A 22,774-nucleotide genomic window follows, 5' to 3' on the forward strand; every position below is an offset into this window, starting at 1 on the left:
TTTGTTGGCTGCTCCATGATGATGCTCTAGCCTTTTATATGAATGCATATGAAAAATAATTCCCTCTTGTAATGTTGTGAGTAACTTTATATTGCACTTGATTACATATTACTAATGCTAACTCCTGCTCTCTGATCACATTCGTAATTGATTTCTTTATCTACGATACTATTACCATATGCGTGTCGTTGATAGTCTTTGCAAAATAAAAATAGAATAAAAACCATACATGAGGACTTTTTTTTTTTTAGAAATGTATTCCTATTTACATTATATAACTATACAAATATACAAAATGTACAAAAAGGGGAAGGTGGGGTCCAAAAATCCGTACGATAATTAGGAATCTTCAAGGCAAATGTGATGGATCTTTAGTAATAAAGCTCTTTATCCACCCAACCTGTAAAAAAAGGAGTTGGAAATTAATAATCAGACTCATAAGTTGTCCTTAACTCTTTATCTACCTGCTTTCTGCTGAACTTTTAATCATTTACAAGTTGAGACCATGTCCAGTCTCTATGGATAACAAGTAGTCATCTATCAGAGGTCAAAAAGCTGTCCAATCTATATCGATAAGAACTAGTCATCTAATGGAGATAGAAACATTGTCCCAGCTATGTTGATAAGAGCTAATCATTAAAGTTGGAGACCATGTCCAATCTATATAGTTACGAACTATTTAACAATTAGAGGCAGAGCGTATGTCCAGCTTATAGCAAGAGGAAATAGTCATCAATTAGAGGTCGAGACCATGCCCAATCCGTATAGATAAGAACAAGTCATCAATAAGAGGTCGGGACCGTGTCCAGTCTATCGATAAGAACTAGTCAATAGTCATCATTTGGAGGCAGAGACCATGTTCAATCTATATCGATAAATACTAGTCATCAATTAGAGGTCTGGACCATGTCTATTCTATAACAATAAGAACTAATCATCAATCAGCGGTCGAGACCATGACCATTCTATATAGAGAAGTAGTAGTCATCAGTTAGTGGCCGAGACCATGTCTAATCCATATTGATAAGAGCTAGTCATCATTTAGAGGTCAAGATCATGTCCAATCTATAGTCATCAATTGGAGGCAGAGATCAGGTTTAATCTATATTAAGATACTAGTAATCAATTAGAGGTTGGAACCATGTCCAATCTTTATAAATAAGAACTAATCATCAGAGATCTGGAACAAGTCCAATCTCTATCGATAAGAGCTAATAATTTATTAAAAGTTGAGACCATGTTCAATCTATATTGCAGAAAGTAGCAATCTATATTGTTACGAACTAGTCAACATTTAGAGATTGTGACCATGTGCAATCTATATTGATAAGAAGTCATCAATTAGAGGTCAAGAAAATATCTAAACTATATCGATAAGAACTAGCCATTATTTAGAGGTCAAGAGTCAAAACCATGTTCAATCTAATTCTGTAAGAAGGGATGGTCGTGAATAGATATGAAAACATTTAGATCATATTTTCACCAAAACCAGTGATAAGAATTCATAGATGGACAAAATAAGGAGACATACATTTCTTGTTAGTGAGCATCGACTATGATGATCTTGGACAACGATTGTCAGTCATACATAAGAGCAGATTGTCATTCATGACCTACATGCTGCAATGAGGCCATCAACACCACTATATCAAGATGTCTAAAGTCAATATTCTGTTATATAGACATCATGTATGTGCAGCTGACGACATTGATATTATACTAAGGCCTCTTTCACATTTCCGTCTTTTGCCATCCGCCGCAATCCATCGTTTTGGGCAAAAAACAGATCCTGCAAATGAGCTTGAAGGATGCGTTTTTTGCCCATAGACTTGTATTAGCGACGGATGGCCACACGTCATGTCCGTCGTGCGACCGATCCGTCGTGTTTTGGCAGACGCGACGGACAAAAAAACGTTCAATGTAACTTTTTTTTTGTCCGTCGCTTCCGCCATTTCTGACTGAGCATGCACGGCCGGAACTCGGCCCCCTCCTCCCCAGACTTCAGAATGGGCAGCGGATGTGTTTAAAAACTGCATCCGCTGCCCACTTCGTGCAGAAATTTCACAATGTCCGTCGGTACGTTGGCCCGACGTATAGCGACGGACCCGTACTGACGGAAATGTGAAAGAAGCCTTAGCTTTCATAAAACAGGTACTTACAGCCAGGAAATTTTCTTATGATAAGTCTTCGGAGTTCATCATAAGCGAAGATAAGAAATGCGAACCCGATTGATACAAACCAGTATTGGATTCTGTGAAAAATAATGGAACAGATATCAAATAATCCAGATTAAGAAAAATAGGGAGTATAAAGTGAGATATGTAAAGGAGACATAGGCACATCTGGAATTAGGTGGACTGCACATTAAACTTCTGACTAGACAGATACTTTAATGTCAACATCACAGCTGAAAGGCAGCTTCCAATTCTATAATTTAATCGCATCAGGGACAACCTGAAGCAGCTGGAGAGCAACCAACCTCTGCTGCACCGTCTTAAGGTAACAGGGCTGCAGCAGTAGTTGATGATTAGGATAATTATTGCTGCATTATAGTATCTACCACTTTTCTATATGTTGATTCTTACCGAATAGGCATGAAGTGTAAGCCGTAATTTAACCCAGGGATATAACAGACGATTACTCCAATGGCAATTTGTGAGAGTGCGCCCAAGAAGATGTACTTGTTCCTGTAGAGAAACAAAAAGTGTAAAGTAAGGAAATACCAGGTGGTTGTTCTGCACTACCTTTCTGTAGCCCCTCATGCTTCTGTATAATTGTCATCAATGTCTTGATCCATTTCTGGATACAAGCTAGTTTTAGAAGTTTCCCCATTTTAATTTAGCTGTGTTGACTTCTCTGTCTACGCCCCATCCTCAAAGTGACCTTCCACCTTGTAACTGAGAAGTAACTATACATTTTTCATTTATAGTCTTCCTGTCCGGTGTCCTCAGCTTGCTTCTCGCTGCCTCCTCTACTCAGATTAGCGTGTCTTTCCTCCTGGTTCCAAGTTTCCCACTACAGTGGCATGGGAAATGCAGTGGCAAGTCTAAAATGTGCCTCTACTGCCTTTCCTTACAGCATGGGAAAGGCCGATATGGCGTGGTGTAGATCAGGGGCTGACATACCGTTGGGCAACCTGTTCATTCACACAGGGGCCCAAGGCATAAAGAGACCCACTTACACCTGCAAAGCAGCAGGCAGCTTCAGTTACAGACACATAAGGGATCTGTGTACTGTTCTTGCACAGGAGTCCTCGTCTCTGTCCACCACTGGCTTAGACTTAGTACTGCACTCCCCATGCCACTGAGGCAGCTATCTTGAAAGTAGGAGGATGAGGCAAATGGAGGGCACCAGGTAGGGTAAGTGTTCATGAAATATATAGATAATATTCAATCCCAGGATGAAGCATCTGTTTAAACATATTTATAAATGGACGTAACGTGGCACTGAAGTGTAAAAATTCACGCTCTATACACAACCATAATCTGGCACTCACTTGAAGAACCTAAGAGTAAGCAGGGTGTTCCTTCTTGATTTTCGGATTATTCCGTTCATTATCTGGCAGATCACAATGCCAATAAAGAAAGCAGAGTAGCAGTACCACTCCTGGGTGAGACGCTGGTAGTAGGTCTACAAAACAGAGATGAGATCATACAGGATAGTTTTTGTAAAACAGTATTTTTTTTCCAAGAAAGTTACTAATGTAATGTTCTGAAGCCAGATATTATATTCTCTACTGGGCACACAATAAATATTGTTTTAAAAATGACACCCTTTATGTAAGGTCTAGTTTACGTGACTGTTCAACATCAAGTGCAGATCAATTGGACCAAAGAGTTCGGAGATGGAGAACAAAACAAGCATTTCTCATAAAAAGGGACAGGTTGTGTATTTTGCTCAGACAGTAAAGGATAGGAAAAAGCAAATACTGTGGCAAACCTTAAGGCTATGTGCACACGTCAGGATTTCTGGCAGAAATTTTCCTGACAAAAATCGGACATTTCTGCCAGAAATCTGCATGCGTTTTTTGCGCGGTTTTGATGCGTTTTTTTTGCATTTTTTCCAAATTCATAGAATAGCGAGAAAAACGCAAAAAAAAAACCCCGCAAAATTAATGAATATGCTGTTTTTTTTAACCGCAATGCGTTTTTTTTGCAGAAAAAAACGCATGATGTGCACAAAAATTGCAGAATCCATTCTAAATGATAGGATGCATATGTCTGCGGTTTCTAATGCGGTTTTATCGTGTTTTTATAACGAAAAAACGCGAAAAAAACGTGAAAAAACCTCAACGTGTGCACATACCCTTAAGGGGATTTACTCACAAAATTGATAATTGGCCATATGTAAGCAAATAAAAAGTTAGATCATTAGGCAAAATGTGGGCATTATGTTGTATTTCCCTCAAGAGATGATCAAATTTCTCTATATTTTTTTTTTGTCAACATTTTGCAATAGGTAGAGGAGTCCTATTGGCTATCACCTTTGTATTAGTTTCTTAGAAACGGATGATAAATGTTTATACTGTTGGTGTCTTTCGCTAAAAATCAACAAAACCATTTATTGGTCTACTAGTTCAAATCATTAGTAGAACTTCCTGTTGCTAGTTGTTCAAAATGGCCGACACAAGAAAACTAAAAAATGGTAATATCACTGTAGATAAATTTAACTTACTGACCAAACTTTGGCTAGCTTTCCAACATCTAATTTACTGACATACAATTTCAGCATTTTGGTGGAAATCCACTTTAATAAAGGTCCAGATACCTTGTCTTAGTGCGTTGTATGCAGGGTAAAGTTCAATTTACTGCCCGGAGTATGGAAAAATAGCTTAATTGTGACTCCTGACACAGATTACCAAAGTCACATGATCCACCAGAATGACCCCAATGACAGCCTTACTAAAGAGGAGCAATTTGAGAGCCCTTAACAAATTATAGCTTTCGTAAAGCAATTAACTATTTCTACCACACTTCAGTTTTCCACAAGTATATAGTTTAACAATAATAGATCACTTGGTATTTGATACCCAATGCTTACCCATTCCTGGCCATAACTGTCCTCCAGCTCATTGATGGTTTTGTCTTCCCAGGCGACTCGAAGTCCAACTACTCTAACTGGTAGGAAACCTTGTTGAGCCAAGATGGTGAAATAGTTCAAAAACCCAGAAAACGTTTCTATTCCAGCTGTGGGGCACATAATATCCAAATGAGTAACCTTCCTGGTATGGGACTTTTTTGTTTGTAGCCATTTAATGAGACCATAAAAATCCAGCTTTCAAGAAAATAAAAATTCTTACCTATGTGAAAGTAGGAATATGACAGTAAATTCATGTTGACCAGTCGGTCTTTGTATGGGTTACGTGGCTTTAAGCGCATGATATCACTTTCAGGTTTCTCATATGCTAAAGCTATGGAAGGGATCTAAGGGAGGCAAATAAAATTGGGGTCGTTAGGAAAAGTGCCAAACTTTGAGCAAATTATTTAACCTTAAGTCAAAAAGATGACATCTTGCTATTTACAAAATTTTCTTTCCGATGAGGTCACCTCCACAGATACTTGTACGTCATATGTAGACGTGTAAGAAAAGCACAAATATATTCCGAAAAGTCAACTTACAATATCAGTTCCCAATTCTATGAAGAGGATGGTAATGGCTCCAATGGGCAAGGGGCAACTGATGATCACGTAGACCATAAAAGGAATCGCCTCCGGAATGTTCTTGGTCACAGTGTATGAAATGGACTTCTTCAGGTTGTCAAATATCAAGCGTCCTGCAGGAAAATCGCATTTGTAAGCAAATAAAAAAATAAAATGAAAGGAAGAAATTTGAAAAATATATTGAAAAAAAAAAAATCAGCGTTTTAGAAGGTCAATCTCCTCTCCCTCTTCTCCGAAACCTATGATCTTGCCGTAAGGCAACTGGCTACAACACAGTCTCTCCTCTCTTCTCCATTTTCCTAAACAATCTTGAATAAATTTTAGAGGTTTTCTTTTCAGAACATATCTTATGCTCTAGATCTAATTTTGTACTTTTTTTTTGGATGAATAGGGGATGAAAAGTTATGAAATGTACGACTATCCAATCCCTTCTCTTTGAAATCTTCCCTTATTCTTTGGCTCAACATTATAGGATATATAGTGTAGATCTTACTACTTAGTTTAAAACCAGTGTATTAACCCACAAATCCCAAAAATAAAGGACCTTTCTAGGGTTACTCAAGCGATTGAGAAGTTTCCATTCCCAACGTGACCATCTTACCTTCTTCCACTCCGGTCACAATAGAAGCAAAGTTATCATCCAGGAGAATCATGTCGGCTGTGTGTTTTGCAGCATCAGAACCAGCAATTCCCATCGCAATACCAATATCGGCTTTCTTCAATGCAGGGGAGTCATTAACACCATCTCCAGTCACTGCCACAATGTTACCCTGAAAGTAATAGGTATAATATATTCCACCATTGAGTTACAATTTTTGTTTTTTATCTTTAAAACCTGTGACATAATTTACCAATCTCTGACATCCTTCGACAATGATAAGTTTCTGTTGGGGTGAAGTCCGGGCAAACACAATCTCTGTGTGATATTTCAAGATGTCATCCAGTTCATCAGAGCTCATGTCACTGAGTTCACCTCCAGTTACCACAATGGTGCATGCATCTCTGTAATTGGAATAAATAGGTCAATATGCAAAAATTGGGGGTTTCACAAGATGACAAAAATGGTACAAAAAAAACAAACTTGTTTGTTGGTTGGGTTTTTCTATGCTAAACATATGGCGTGGAAAAGCCATAGTGTACTGACCTAGGATTAACTCTTTCAATAGGGATTCCTAATCTTTTGGCAATATCCTCTACAGCTTCGCTAGAACTTGAGATAATCCCGACACTTTTTGCAATTGCTTTGGCCGTGATTGGATGATCTCCAGTTACCATAATAATCTGCCATAAAAAAGAGATTAGATATATTTAGAGATTACTAACTCTAGGTATCGCCATGATCAATGTTTGGAAATACTAACCTTAATGCCGGAACTACGACACTTCATGACTGCATCGGGAACAGTGGCACGAGGTGGGTCAATCAAGGAAATGAGGCCAACAAAGCATAATTTATCGAGAGGGAAATTTCCGCTTTCAGCATCAAATGGGTAACCAGGGCCATACATGGAGGCAGGAAGCACTAGTTGACAAAAACCTGTAGAAGAAACAGGACATATTGAAAATCTTGAAGATTTCTTGTATGCAAATTGCTTCTTCAGAATTTAAGAGGACTTAAACTCTATAGCGCCACGTGTTGGAAGTAGCGATCCTACAAGTCACAATCAACCCTTTAACGAGTTCTGCAATATGACTTAGGATAAAAGCCAAATCAGTATCTCAATTTCTTGAAGATTCTAGGTCTCAATCCAGGTTGTGTAGAAATCCCCAGAATATTAGTGAGAAGTTGCATATACCTACCAAGAACTCTTTCTCCCATACTCCCCAGCTCCATGTACGCTTCTTGAAACTTCTCCTTCATTTCATCGTCCAATGGCAATTCCTGTCCTCCAATCATAATGGTACTACATCTATCCAAGATTCGTTCTGGGGCCCCTTTCATCACTAGCAAGTAACCCTTTTCAGCAGGATCCTCTGGGATATGAATAGAGACCTAAAAAGTAAGAAAATAAAGTCAATTGAAAATAAGTTTAAACTCCATAAATGGCTTGGGCATTGAGGTACAACCAGCTTCATCAATTACCTGGTACTTGTTGCTGGAATTGAATGGGATTTCCAAAACTTTCTCATTTCGATCTCTAATATCCATGACTTTTCCCAGAACATTCTCTGTAAACTTCAACAAAGCTGCTTCTGAGGCATCTCCATTGACTGACCTCTGCACACAAAAAAAGCAGATACGATTTAATTTTTTTTATATATTGGGATATGCCAAAATGACCCTCAAGGATATGTTTTATGAAGACAACCCATCTCCAAATGGGATCAACCGATCCCAGTAGGTCTGGCTACCCCAATCCTCAGCGCACAGCTCACATTCTCTAGGAAAGTATGTAATGTATAATTCAGCCAGGTCCTCCGGAAGAGAAAACCCTCTATAAAGAAGGTTACATAATTACATCCATACACCCTACTAGAACATATGGACAGGATGTTTTTGTGAGACAGCACCACAGTTCACTTTCATATAGGTAGGATATATAAATGAATATTTACCTTGTTGATGGCAACTTCTTCTTGATCACCACAGAATTCAGCTCGGTTACACAGGGTGGCAATTTTAGCCAGTGCTTGCCAAGTTGGGGAGCTTTGATCAAACATTTCACCTGAACAGACAGACAATTATCAATGGTTACCTTTGTATCCCCCAAGAGATGTTTGGTGTGCTGTGGCGAATCCCATTATCTACCTTGTAATGTCAAAAGATTAATAGGCCCTTACCTGTCTGCTCTTCACTGGTATCTGCATTGTGGATGAGATTGTCAAACCACATATGTGACACAGTCATCCTGTTCTGGGTGAGGGTCCCAGTCTTGTCAGAGCAGATGACTGAGGTGGACCCCAGAGTCTCCACAGCTTCCAGATTTTTCACCAGGCAATTCTTCTTTGCCATACGCTTTGCAGTCAAGGACAGACAAACCTGTAGGGTACACATTTTATTAGAAAGGTCATATAGTTTCAAAAGAAGCTCTTATCAAAACATAAGATCATAACGGGTTCCTTAACATGTTATACTCACCGTTACAGTTGCTATTAGTCCTTCAGGCACATAGGCTACCACGATGCCAATGCAGAATATTATAGCATTGAGGGCACTGTATCCCATGGAGACAGAAATAATGAAGAAAACTACGCCAACGGTTATTGCAAGACTACTGATCAAGGTCACAAAGTGCTCGATCTCTACGGCAATGGGTGTCTTTTGGTCCCCAACTTGTGTGGCCAGTGATGCAATACGCCCAATGACTGTGCGGTCACTCGTGTTAATTACTAAACCAGATGCAGTCCCTGTAAAGTAAGCATGAAATATTAGACCAGATTTAGTGACCTTTAGCAAACGCATATCATCTTATGTATCTCTACTTTGTACATGAAGTAAAGGTTATGAACTAGAGAAACTTCATACCATGATTTTCAGCTCACCTTCCAAGCAGGTTGTAGAAAAGAAGCCCAAATTTCTAGTCTCTAGAGGGTTATCATCGGTGCACTCCGTGCCACGAGGTTGTGCTTCGGATTCTCCGGTGAGGGATGAGTTGTCAACCTGCACATCAAAAGTTACAGGTCATTCTCATGACTTAATGGCTTCAGAGATTTCCTCTATCTCCTTAACATGAGTTGTATAGAATGCAAAATTGTCTAATATTCTTTTCTCACCTTGCACCCGGAACTCTCAAGTATTCGTATATCGGCTGGGATTTTATCGCCTCCTTTAATAAAGATGATGTCCCCAGTTACAAGGTTCTCTGCAACTATCTCCTTACGTTTACCATCCCGAAGAACCAAGGCTTGCTAAATCAAGAAAGAAATGTATTACAAACAGATCTCATCAATTATCATTCTACAAATTCACAGTAAGGCTTCTTACCTGAGGCACCATGTTCTTAAAGCCAGCCATAATGTTGGTACTTTTAGCTTCTTGGTAATATGCAAAGGTAGCTGTCATCACAACCACTGCAATCAGGATGATCGCCAACCAGAGCTAAAGACGTGAAGTAATAAGTCAAAAAATACATACAGGATAGAACCACAGCATTCAGAATACTCAACCTAAGATCTAAATCAAAATATTGGTTTTCTTACATTGTCTTTAGAAACTGTAGGGTCTTGGGCAGCTTGAAGCCCATATGCCAGAAAGCACAATGCAGACGAAATCCAGAAGACAATGGCGAATCCTCCGGCCATGAGCATCAAAAACTTAACAATTTCAGGGGTTCCTTTTGGAGGTGAGAGCTTGTTAGGTCCATCTCGGGCTAAAATTTCCTGAGCAGCTGCTGCGCTCAAACCCTTGAAAAAAAAACACAATTGGTAAAATATTGTACACCCTTTTATAATTTACTGTACTGAGTAGGATCGATACAATGATGAAAGCTTATTTTAACGTCTCATGTGTTAGAGGGTATGCAATCTCTTGGAATCCCCCCGATCTGTGGCAGAACAAGGCAGCACGTTTCCATTTCATCTGCAGCGCCACCACAGGTGATTTGAAGTATTACACAGCCTTCAATTAAATTAATGAGCTGTCCCTGTAATAATGGATATGCCAGATCTTCCAGAAAAAAGGACAGGCTTTGTATCTACTCCATTAGCTCCAGCTAGACTGTCCATGTAATACATGGATATGCCAGATCCTCCCGAATGAAGGGAAGGCTTTGTATCTACTCCATTAGCTCCAATCAGAGTCTAGGATGATGGAGCGCTTTCTTCTAACACAAAATTACCTAAAAGCAGTTTTTGGAAATGGGTTTTTCGAAATTTAGAAACCTCCTTTAAAACTGACCTGTTTGATATCTACTGAGTATTTCCTTTGTAGTTCATCGATGCTCAGCTTGTGGTCGGTCTAGAAAAAAAGTAGATCTGCTCGTTACCAAACCTCCAAATATCGAACTTTACTCTTTCAGTATTAATTATCCATCACTTACAATATCTAGCTCCTTTTTCAAGTTTTCTACTTTCTTAGATTTCTTCTTTCCTTTAATCCCTGAGAATATGTTACTCTTGTTTTCTTTTTCTTTTTTTTCATTCGTGTAAATGTCAGGTGGCTCCTGTAGAAGGAAAGAGGGCACAGGATGGAAAAAAAGTCTGGATATTACTTACAATAACATTTGTTATGAAATCTAAAGTAACACATGGGACCATTAACTCTATCTATCTATCTATCTATCTATCTATCTATCTATCTATCTATCTATCTATCTATCTATCTATCTATTATATATGTAATATCCGTTTTTGGCTACTATTTAGTTTTTATTTATTAATTCTGTTTTTTTCTTGGAAAATGCACTGATTAGGTTGATTATTCTACTTGTATAATTAATTTTTTTTAAGAAATATAAATGCAATAAATTAACATATATTGCAAAATATCTTAGTGTCTGGACTCTATTAGATCATATATGTGAAAAAAAATTAAAAAATAAATAAATAAATATATATATATATATATATATATATATATATATAGTGTATTTATGTATATATATATATATATATATATATATATATATATTATTTTTATTTTTCTTTTCATATATATGAGCCTGTAAAAGATTCCATATATTTTGAAAGAACAGTAAAATGCACGTACCTGGGAAGGTGAAATTTTAGGTTGAGAATGGCTTGACATTCTGCCTTAGTAAGTGGCTACCTGGAAGCTTCTTCAGCTGATCTTATTAGATTCCGTCAGTTATGATGGAAGATGCCACAGCCTTGTAGGATCACACCCTTGGCTTATATACTCTGCAGCTCCTCCCTTTGTCACCACCTCGAGGTAATGAGTGCAGTCCATTCCGGATTTAACCACACGAGGTTTCCTCCAGATAAACCAGTATTTCTTTGAAAAACTATCCAGATGCTGATAACAAAGGTGCAGATGAGAGAGCTGGCCTTTAATAAAGTGAGTTCTCATTATTGCACCTTGTTGCATGCTGGGTTTAGCTATGATAATGATAATATTGAAATATTTCAGAATTATTTTTTTTTTAGAATGTAGACGTGCCTGGAATCGTAGATCAGTAGAGGGCAATGCAACTTTAAATGGGCAGAATAGAACTCAGGAGCTTCTTATATATTTTTATATAGTATTATCCAAGACCTTTTTTTAGTGTACATTGTGATAATGAAAATTAGACAGAATTATTGGGCCCCTCCATATTACACCTACAGGAGCTTTGCTGTTCTTTCATGGAGTTGATCCCTTTGCGGCGTTAACTATTCTCAGAAGATTTGGGGGAAGTTTTTGCCCCTTCATCCATTCAGAGAAATTGTGAGGTCAGACCCCAATGTCGGGCAGAGGCCGGGCTCACAATCTCCAGTATAGTTCCGCCATTAGATGGGGTTGTGGTTCTGGCTCTGTGCAGCCGGTCATGTTCTCACCCAACCATGTCTCTATGGATCAAGCTTTGTGACCCCTGAATGATTACCAGAATGGAAGTTGTGCTCCTCCCTGGTTGTACATTTATCTATGATCACCCAAGAGATACGAGGGCTGTACTCAGATATCAATTAAACGGAGCAGCAGTCTGCATGCCCAACCAACTCTCCAGAAGTCCCCGTTTTGGCAATCAATTGAGGTCTCACTGTTTAGACGTCTCCTAACGAAGTTGTTGCCTGCTTTCCTGTCGATTGGTAAATAATGTATTCATTTAACAATTGCCTATGAGCTATGGTGGGCTCTATCACCTTTATCAGTAATATTCTGTCCTCCCATGGAGTTTTCCCAATAATAGTCATATACGAGAACTCGGAGCCCTCTGGTTGTTCCTGTCTATCAAGAGCTGAAGGGCTGAAAGCAGTGGCACACAGGTCACACCATGCCCTTGCCCTTCGTCCGTCCACCGCCGCCTGTTGTCACAGCTATCTGCAACCACCGGATACAGAGAAATGTGAACACATTGGTGGAGGATGGAGCCACTGAGCCACCTGACGCGATGCCATCTCTTCATCATGTCAGCTGTGCACATAGTGTATCGGAGAATGGAGCAGAGTGCCGAGGGATCGGGAACAAGGCAGGTGGTGTTTTTTTTATTATGGGTCTGTGATGTTTGCATGTACATAGGAGACTATATAGGGTCTCATACAGTATATAGGGGCTACGTAGTGGCTCGTACTGTATATACGAGGCTATGTAAGGGCTTATACTGTTTATGGGAGACTATCTGGGGTTTCATGCTGTTTATAAGAGACTTTGGGTGGACTCACACTGAACAGAGAGGCTATGTGGAGGCTCATACTGAATACTGGGGATAAATGGGGACTCATGCTGTAAAAAGGAGGCTATATTGGGGCTCATACTATATGTAGGGAGCGGTGTGTGTGCTCATATAGCATATAGGGGGGCTGTGTGTGATTTCAAACTATGCTGTATAGCGGGCTATAATTTTGCTCAAATTAAGTGATACATTTAATATTAATATAAAAGAATTATGATTAATATGTTAATTACATTGAGCAGAATTAATTTCAGCCTATTGATTTGGCCCTCCACAACAGCCACGGTGTGTCGTGTGACTCATATGGAAAATAAATTGAATCCCCGGTCATATATGATACAATACAGCAGTTATTGTCCCAAACGATCTTGTCATTGTGAACACTATGGTGTGACTCATCAGTTTGAAGATGAGAACAGTTGATAAATGACACTTGATCTGTAGTCATCCACTCAAGTCAAGTGGGTACGTTTTATCTCTCAGATTCTGTCACGTTAGGTTGATTGTGACACATCCGGTTCCAAATAACTCAATCTGTACCCAATATCTGAATCTTGAGATATTGACTTTGTCACTTGGACCAAATGACCAGTTGGAGAGGGAAAAGACTTGATGATTTTTTTGGACATTCTTGAAAGATGTACCATCAATGCGCCCATCACATCCAAAATGGAAATTGGTATGGTTGTATATTTGGCAGCTGTGTAAAGTTCTGCAGAGCGGGAGTCATGACCGAGCTGCTGTCTAAACGGTGTCCCAGTCCGAGTGTGTTGTAGTGTGTGGGGTGCATCACACTCGTAGGCTGCAGGCTCCACATCCTCCAGGCTTTTGTCCCCAGGAGCCGCTGCACACAATTCAGGTGATTACCACAAAGCCTGCTGATTCCATCAGCCTCAGGGACTCCTTTTCCACTCTGGCAGTGCACCTGGGACCAGCCGTATGCCCCCCTCACGTAATTCAATGTCCACCACTCTTGTGATGTCAGAAGACCAGTCTCACTCCTTGGTATCTGGTCCGAACCCTAAGCTCCAGACGTTGCAGGAATGTCCATCAGAGAACTCTATACGGCCTCCTACTGCCTGAGATGATTAGTCCATGCTGCCCCTAGCAGCCCACCTGAACTGGACCTTAGCACTGCACCAGAGGCGTAGCTAGGGTTTTGGTTCAGTCACACTTAATCCACATATAATGTAATCATATGGGTAATTTCCTGAGGTAGGAAGTGGTTTGTGCTAGATTTGTCATCACTGGAATACCTTTAGTGTCACCTGTGAACACTTAGCTTGGTACATGGGCTTCCTAATTAGTTCTTTGAAGGAACCACCATTATATAAATAGATTTCATGAGCAACTGTTCTCTAGTTTGTGTTCTCCGCTTGCCAAGAACCAGATGCTAATTAGCTGAATGATGAGAATCAGCCCTGTCGCCTGCAGGGAAGACACAGATAGTGATACAGGTTGTACTGGAATCTATAGCCGGAGAAGGCTGGTTCTAATATCAGTGAAGCAAAGCAGGGTAAAAATGTGCAAAAGGCTGTTCTTCCTCCCAGATATTAAAGAATGTAAAGGAGAGGTAGCCGGAAGTGGAGAATAACAGTAGCCACAAATGATTAATTCAATTTAGGGGCAAATAGTGGAAACAATAGTTGTCCAGTTGGAGAAAAAATGAGAATTGAAACTATTCGGATTTAGAAAGACAAATGAAGAGATTGCTCATTGATTTATATACAAAGAAAACAAAAACAAGAAGACCCTGATGTACCCAGAAGTGGCAATATAATGTTGGTTTTGTAATGGTGCAGTTGTGAGCACTGTACGTAGAATATCTGATGGTGCAATGAGGGTGGATTTCTTTACATTTTTTAACAGCCTTCTGCTCAATCACAAGCCATGGCAACTTGATGGATGAACGGTCTGTAGGAAGATCGATCTTGTGCAAGTCTAAATAGGTCAACCAGGGTCTTCTCCGCCATTATCTTGATAGTAACAAGCCGTCAGGTTGCTGGAATTCCTTGTTCTTTTTATTCTTCCGATCATGATGTCCTTGAACAGTAATTGCTCTCTTTGTATGATGTGTCCAAAGTAGGCAAGTCATAGCTTGGTGATCCTTGCTTTGAGTGATGTCTGGCTTGATTTGATTTGTTTCAAAATATGTATGAGCGGTGTCTTCATCGCCAGTGAAGTTCCTCGATTTTAAGACCTTGTCCAGTGACTTCGTTGTTAATTTGCCCAAAGATATTCTCCTATTGACTTCCGATGTCATCGCTGCTTCTTGAGTGATCATTGACTGAGTAGGTTGAAGCTCTTTACAACTTCCAGTTTGTCGCCTTTCATCTCCTCCATCTTGTACCCGGCAGTAGTTAATAGCTTTGTTTGTTTTTTTTTTGTGTTGAGTAGCAGTCCCAAGTTCGAGCTTTCCATCTTAACAATCTGTAATAATTCCTTTATTCCATCTACGCTTATTGCTATCAATGTTGTCGCAGAATCCAGTACAAAATTTTTACCCTCACCCACAAAGCACTCCATGGCTCAGCTCCACCCTACATCTCCTCTCTGGTCTCAGTCTACCACCCTACCCATGCTCTCCATTCTGCTAATGACCTGAGGTTAACATCCTCAATAATTAGAACCTCCCACTCCCGTCTCCAAGACTTTACACGTGCTGCGTCAATTCTTTGGAATGCACTACCCAGGTTAATACGATCCCCAATCCCCACAGTTTTAAGCATGCCCTAAAAACACATTTGACCAGGCTGGCCTGCTGCCTCAACGCATTAACCTAACTATCCCTGGGTGGCCCATTCAAAATACTTAAACCATAATCGGGTTCCTCGCATCATGTTCTCATACACTTTATGCACCCTCTGTGTCTGTACTGTTACATAGGCTGATAACCGGTTCATGCAGCATTACATGAACACCCGAGCCTTACACTATGGCTGGTCCGAACAATGAAAGCAATTGTTACCATCCCCCTTTCATGTCTCCCCTATTTCCTCATAGATTGTAAGCTTGTGAGCAGGGCCCTCACTCCTCCTGGTATCTGTTTTGATCTGTTTGTTATGCTGCAATGTCTATTGTCTGTACAAATCCCCTCTATAATGTAAAGTGCTGTAGAATATGTTGGCGCTATACAAATACAAATTTATAAATATACAAAATATTTTTGCAAAGGTGACAGAACAGTTATATAATGCAGTTATATAAAACTAGATGGCAGCCCGATTCTAAAGAATCGGGAGTCTAGAATCCATATATACTTTATTTATTCAAATGTAAGAATAATACAATTAATAAATAATAGTAAGAAAGAACAAAAAATGGCTGCACTCACCAGCTCTTGACAATTCTTGTTATTTAAGGTACACTTACACAGGATCCATGAACATGCTTATGAGGGGAGGGATGAAAGACATCAGACGACAACTTTCCGCATCATTACCATACTTTATATCAGACCTGATGTTACGTGCGCCATCAGCAGCTTTGGGCTCTGTGTCATTAGTATACTTAACAGTATCCAGGCACTTGCATCTATCCTCTGTACTCTTGTTAACACGCTGTTTGCGCTTACGTCCGGCATCGGCGGCTTTTCGCTCTGCATCATTACCATACTTTATATCAGACCTGATCTTACGTGCGCCATCATAAGCTTTGGACTCTGTGTCATTAGTATACTTAACAGTGTCCATGCGCTTGCATCTATCCTCTGTACTCTTGTTAGCACGCTGTTTGCGCTTACGTGCGGCATCGGCGTCTTTTTGCTCTGCATTATTAGTATACTTTCTATCAGACCTAATCTTACGTGCGCCATCAGCAGCTTTGGGCTCTGTGTCATTAGTATCCTTACTATTAGAGCTCATGTTGGCTAAGCTAAACAGCTTTAAGCATGGTGGTGGCAAACAACAGGTTAATAAGAGGCAGTGTCAGGTAGTAGGAAAATAGCCAGTTAATAATAGGCAATAGTTCTTTGCAGGAATGCAGATATTAATAAATAGGCAGTTTATATTGCAGAGAAATTGCTGGGCAATAATGGACAATGTCCTTATGTGGCAAATAATAGAGCAATATACCCAATGTGGCAAAGAAGAGGTTAATAAACGGCAGTCTCTCAGTATAACAGTCAGTGAATAATAGGCAGTATATGGAGAAAACACCAAACAAAAGTTCAAAATTGGTGTGAAAATGTCACTGAACCACTTCACAACTAAATATATATAGTTTTGGTAAATGGTATTATCATTTTTTTGACGAAATTCGGCAGGAGCTTGAAGAGCAACGTCACTGGGCCCGCCTCCACGCAGTAGAAACTTGCTGTGAGGTAAAAATTCAAAAATCACACCAAAATGGCGGGCGGAGTGTGTCACAGTATGGCACGTTTCTGATTGGTCGCTCGCAGCAGGCGGCAACCAATCAGACACTGGACACTGTTGACGTCACTTATCTCCGGACATTAGCTCCGGACATTAGCTCCGGACATTAGCTCCGGACAGGAAGTTGGCACAAATTGCAGGAAGTAGTATTCTAGGCAATTATATATTAGATAAAATGGATAAAACAGAAGAAACTTACTATGCTGATCCCAGATATGATTCGACCTAGTGAAGGAGAACGCTTCAATTTTAAAACTTCCAGTGAACGGGAGTCATGCATACACTGATATATCTCTCTACATTAACACAGATCATAATGTGTCTTTACCTTTTATCATTACCTGAATTACTCCCACATACCCCCCCATGATGACCTCATGTGGGCAGTTTTGGGAAATGTCCTCAGCTCTTCAGGATTTTATGAAATTCCCAACTAATGCGATTACTTCACTCCTGATGATCGTGGAGGTTTGAAATCGCCGTCATATTTTTTTATTGCGATTTTACCTTTACTCAGAGACCAAACATGGTATAGCTGTTATCAGCGGTCTGCCCACTATTGATCTGCAGCTTATAGGAAGGGGTTACAGTTATGAAAAACATGCATCTTCCTGATTTGTCTTGAAGCTAAAAATGTATGTCCTATCACTATTGGATCTATACCAATTCCAATATTTCTAACGTTCTTTCAGAGACATATGACTGGGCTAGCTACTGTAGTTATAACAATTCCCCTGGAAGAGAACAAAGCTTCGCAAGATGTACTTTCTGTAGGGACAATAGGTATCCTGTCTTAATCACTTATCTAATCTAACAGTGTCTGCAAATTGAGATATTGATTTGGCTTTTATCCTAAGTCATATTGCATGACTTGTTAAAGGGTTGATTGTGACTTGTAGGATCGCTACTTCCAACAGGTGGCACTATAGAGTTTAAGTCCTCTTTTTTCTCTAAGAGGCAATTAAATTTCCCAGAGGAGCATTGCACGGCAAATAAGCCTCCTTACCTTGACAAGCCACAAGGAGAAACCTTACCCCTCAGACCCCAGTCCAGAGTCTCTCACCTAGCCAAATTGGTACTCATGCTTTGCACTGACGAGGGCCAACAGCCCAAAACACCGTGTCTGCGAATTGATACTGATTTGGCTTTTACCCGAAGTCATATTGCACGATTCGTTAAACGGTTGATAGTGACTGGTGGGATCGCTACGTCCAACAGGTGGTGCTATAGAGTTTAAGTCCTCTTTTTCTCTGAAGAGGCAATTTGCATATTATCTAATCTATAAACCTCTGTCTCATCCATAAAGGACATCCTCTTTGGCACTGCAACGAGTCTATTATTTCTAAAAATGAGCTATCTGCATGTTAAGACTGTTACGAGTTGCCCGCCAGGGCCGTGGGGTACCCGGTACCGGGTCCGGTGTTCACAGGGGGATGTCACGGTGGTGACCCGGTCCGTGGCCCTGGGCACCCATGTAAAAGGGGAAAGTCTTTAAAGGGATTTGGTGAATAGTTTGTTTGTGATGCTACCTGTGGTACTCGGTCAGTAGGGACCGACGCTGCTTTAAGGGGCCTTTGGGGTGATGATATGGCAGCTAGATGGTATAACTTCCCACAGGTGAAGTATATCCCCAGGGTTCCCGGTGTGTAGATGGAAGATGGTGAATGGCGCAGTGAAGAACGAGGACACAGGTTTGCAGTCTCTTTACCTTGTTTACTGAAGACTTCAGGCAGCCACAGTCCAGGGCACCAGATCACAGGGCAGGCAAGGTCCGGCTGGCTTGGAAGCGAATCCAGAGTCCGCTTTACCAGGTGGAGTTAAAAACCTTCTTCTAGCGCATTGGTGTTGTAGTCCATTACTGCCTATGGCTTCAGATAAGGTCCTCACAGTTCTTCTCTGTCTCCCATATAGGATAGGACTTAACCCATATGACTGGTGACTTGAGCCTTTTTACAGGGACTTGAGCATGCCCCCGGCTCTATAGGTGTCACCGTGCCTCCTGGGTATTAAGGCGGACATTTAACTTGCAGTTCAGCTGTCCTGCCGGTCTCTGATGTAAGTCGTAGAGTCCTTACAACCTCGGTGGTCCGGCTACCGGTTATCTGTGCCTCAGAGGGAGGCAGCCTGCTCTTAGCTGGTCTCCTCTGATATCACTCTCCTGTGCTTTGCTCTCCTTCACGCTCACTGAACAATGTTCGGCTTTCTATATGTCTCTTTCCAGGAGCTGTAGTGCTTCAGACTACATGGCCCCTTCAGACCTTCTGACCCTCTAGGTTGGTCTGCTCCCTTCTGTCTCTCTGACAATCTCCTCTTTCCCTCCAAACCACAATATATATAGGGGAGTCACCTAGTAAATAGGATCAAAAGCTCCCCCTTGTGGCCTGGAGTGTGAACATGTTTCGTGTATGGTGGTTACCTGATAAGAGTTATCCTTCATCGCCTCCAAGCGTAACATCTCTCCCCGTGAGGAGAGCAATGCTACTGTGATGACCAGGACCCTGGGGCACCACAGTTACTTCTCAACTATACCTATGTTCCTATTTCTTTATGTCCATTGTACAAGTCTATTTAAGAGACTCAGAACGTTGGCTCTTGTTCCTACTGCAAATCTGTGTGAAAGGAGGAGGGGGGAGAGGGGTGAATACCCCATCGCTGGTGGCTTCAGAGTTTTTAATATTTTCTATTACACCTCCCCCTTTTTGAGGTAGCGTGGGGGGCTGATTTCTAGATTGCCCCACAAGCCTACCTTACAATCCACCCTTCCTGGATTCCATAATACCCTCTCCTTCTGAATTCAGAGATCGACTTTTCTGAGGGGTTACTCGGTGCCACCAGATGGGTCTGAGACTCATGGCTAGAGGTAGCCAGAAGTGACCCTAAGGCCCCAACCTCACACGAACCCTTCAGGACCTGTTCTGGGTCAGTCACTGTCCCTGCTGTCCCTATGGATGATGAGGGTCCAGAAGGCAGTGCGTTACCTGCGTTCTGAGATCTTGGGCTGCAGGTGACAGTGCCTAGGTAAGCTGTCTCCTCGAGGGATAAGAACATATTCCGATTTGTCTGACAGGCTGCAAACTCAACTCTCCCACCACCCTGACCGACTGTGAATATTACGTTCCTGCCACTCTGACTAGCTTTAGGCACCTGACAGACGGTGCCTCCCTTCCCCAGACAGGCTAAGGATAAGACCTTCCCTGCCCTTTTTATTACCTTAGGAGCTATGCTAATTATGGGTCAACTACCACTGGCCATGTCACAGTCCGTCATGACACTGGTCATCTGCACGTGACCACCTTCCTTATGATCCTTGTGCTTCTCTCCATTCTCCCCGTTACCTCCAGAGCTGTACTAATCATGGGGCAGCTACCACTGGCCATGTCACCATCTGTAGTGACACTGGTCAACTGCATGGGACCACCTGCTTCATGAGCCTCCTGACTTTCCCCATCACCCTTATCACTTATGCTGGCTTCTTTTAGGGGATCTTAAGTAACATCACCCCACAGGATGACATGGCAGAGTTCTCCTTTACCAAAAAACATGTTATCATTATGCATGACATTCTCATTATTGACAGTTGCATCACACGACATGTCAGATCTGGGAGGGTTATAATGATGTATTGGGAAACGAACTGTTTGTGATCAGTTCTCAATAACACATTTGTGTGGTGATTCTTGGACACCCCCACTTTACTTAACCCCCATTTCTGAACCCCAATCTAGGAAAACCCAGGTCACCGGTAAGGAACGGCGAACAACCCCAAACCGGGTGACACAAACTCAGGGATGAGTTCTTCCGGTATCACAAACTCAGGGTGGATGAGGGTACATATTGCGCAGGTGTCAGGTGGTTCAGGGCAACAGTGAAGGTTTTTGTTGTTTCCATGGTGAGAAAGGAACAGATTCTAGAGATGTTCTTCATGTCCATGTGACAAGAGCAGCCAAGAGATTGTATATAGGCGGTGAAGGAAAGATTGGTGTCAAACAGAATACCCAGATAGTGCACCTGCTGCCTAGGCATTATTATGGTGCCACCCACGGAGAGGGAGGTGTCAGATTTAGGGAGTTAGGTAGACGGCAGGAGAAGTTCAGATTTTGAAAGGTTGAGTTTCTGATAGAGAGGACATCATGTTGGAAACTGCAGACAGTCACTGGTGTTCTGTAGTACAGCGGGTGTAAGGTCAGGGGATGAAGTGGAGTCAGGAAGGAATTTTTTTTCCCCAATGTGGAGCTTACTCTTTGCCACATGGTTTTTTGTTGCCTTCCTCTGGATCAACATGTTGGCGCATGTTTGGTTAGGCTATGGGTTGAACTAGATGGACTTAAAGTCTTCCTTCAACCTTAATAACTAACTATATGGTATATTTGTGTCATCAGCATAAAGATGGCACTGAAAGTCAAATTTGCTGATGGTCTGTCCAATTGGGGCCATGTAAAAAGTGAAGAGGGCCAAGGACTGAATCCTGAGGGACCCCAATAGTGAGAGGAAGAGAAGAAAAAGTGGAGCCAGCGAACGATACACTGATGGAACAATCAGAAAGATAGGAAAAGAACCAGGAAAGAACAGTGTCCTTTATACCTATTGATTGGAGTGTATAGAGTAGGAGGTCGTGGTCAACAGTGGCGAAAGCAGCAGAGAGGTCAAGAAGAATGAGAAGAGCATGGACACCATTACGTTTTGCTGTCAAAAGGTCATTGCTCACTTTGAGTGCAGTTTCTGTAAAATGTAAGGGGCAGAAGCCAGACTCTAATGGATGTAGAAGATAGTGAGTGGAGACGTAACGGGTAAGGCGGTAGTAGACTAGGTGCTCCAAGAGTTTAGAGATGAAGGGTAGATTGGAGGCTGGTTGGTAGTTATTTGTACACTGAGTCGAGAGGTTTTTTTTTTTTTTATAACTGAGTAATGACCAGTAGAGAGGGAGAGGTTGAAGATTTTAGTTAGGTGAGTTGTGACGATTGGAGAGCGAGACTGGAGTAGGTGTGAGGGAATAGGGTTAATTGTGCATGGAGTAGGACCAGATTTTGAGAAGATCCTGGAGATTTCTTCTATGATTGGGTCAAATGTGAAGAGTGAACCAGAGGAGACAGGGCCGGCGTCGGCACTCGGGCAAGTGCCGGGGCCCTAGTGAGACGGGGGGAGTCATTTTAACAAGTGTGACCAACTTTTTACTATTGATGCTGCCTATGCATCAATAATAAAAAGATATAATGTTAAAAATAATTTAAAAAAAAATACAAAACCATGCTATTCTCACCTTCCAGCGGCCCCCGCAGCCTTCCCGCTCATCGCGATGCTCCCGGAAGCTCCCGTTCCCAGTGATGCCTTGCTAAATGACCCCAGATTATGTAGGATCACGCAAGACCCCTACATCATCACAGGTCATTGCCGCAAAGCATCACTGGGAACGGGAGTTGACGGGAGCATCACTAAGGCCTGGGCTGGATACGGGGGCTGCCAGAAGGTGAGC

At 41.3% G+C, this 22,774-nt stretch overlaps 1 protein-coding gene across 1 annotated transcript; it reads right to left on the reverse strand.

The window, feature by feature from the left end:
• Positions 1–232: 232 nt before the first annotated feature.
• Positions 233–11,440, reverse strand: LOC138650962 (potassium-transporting ATPase alpha chain 2-like). The gene is made up of 23 exons (XM_069740852.1): positions 11,308–11,440; positions 10,640–10,762; positions 10,498–10,557; positions 9,801–10,004; positions 9,586–9,699; positions 9,375–9,509; positions 9,144–9,261; positions 8,740–9,008; positions 8,442–8,640; positions 8,217–8,326; positions 7,744–7,878; positions 7,461–7,653; positions 7,022–7,197; positions 6,805–6,941; positions 6,512–6,662; positions 6,262–6,430; positions 5,619–5,773; positions 5,300–5,423; positions 5,041–5,186; positions 3,497–3,630; positions 2,586–2,687; positions 2,160–2,251; positions 233–400 (listed from the first exon to the last, which is right to left on the reverse strand). The coding sequence occupies exons 1-23, from the start codon at positions 11,344–11,346 to the stop codon at positions 372–374; spliced, it is 3,114 nt and encodes a 1,037-aa protein (XP_069596953.1). The 5' UTR covers positions 11,347–11,440; the 3' UTR covers positions 233–371.
• Between the last annotated feature and the right edge of the window lie 11,334 nt (positions 11,441–22,774).

The sequence above is a fragment of the Ranitomeya imitator genome, chromosome 10, assembly GCF_032444005.1.
Source record: "Ranitomeya imitator isolate aRanImi1 chromosome 10, aRanImi1.pri, whole genome shotgun sequence".
In the NCBI taxonomy this organism is placed as follows: domain Eukaryota; kingdom Metazoa; phylum Chordata; class Amphibia; order Anura; family Dendrobatidae; genus Ranitomeya; species Ranitomeya imitator.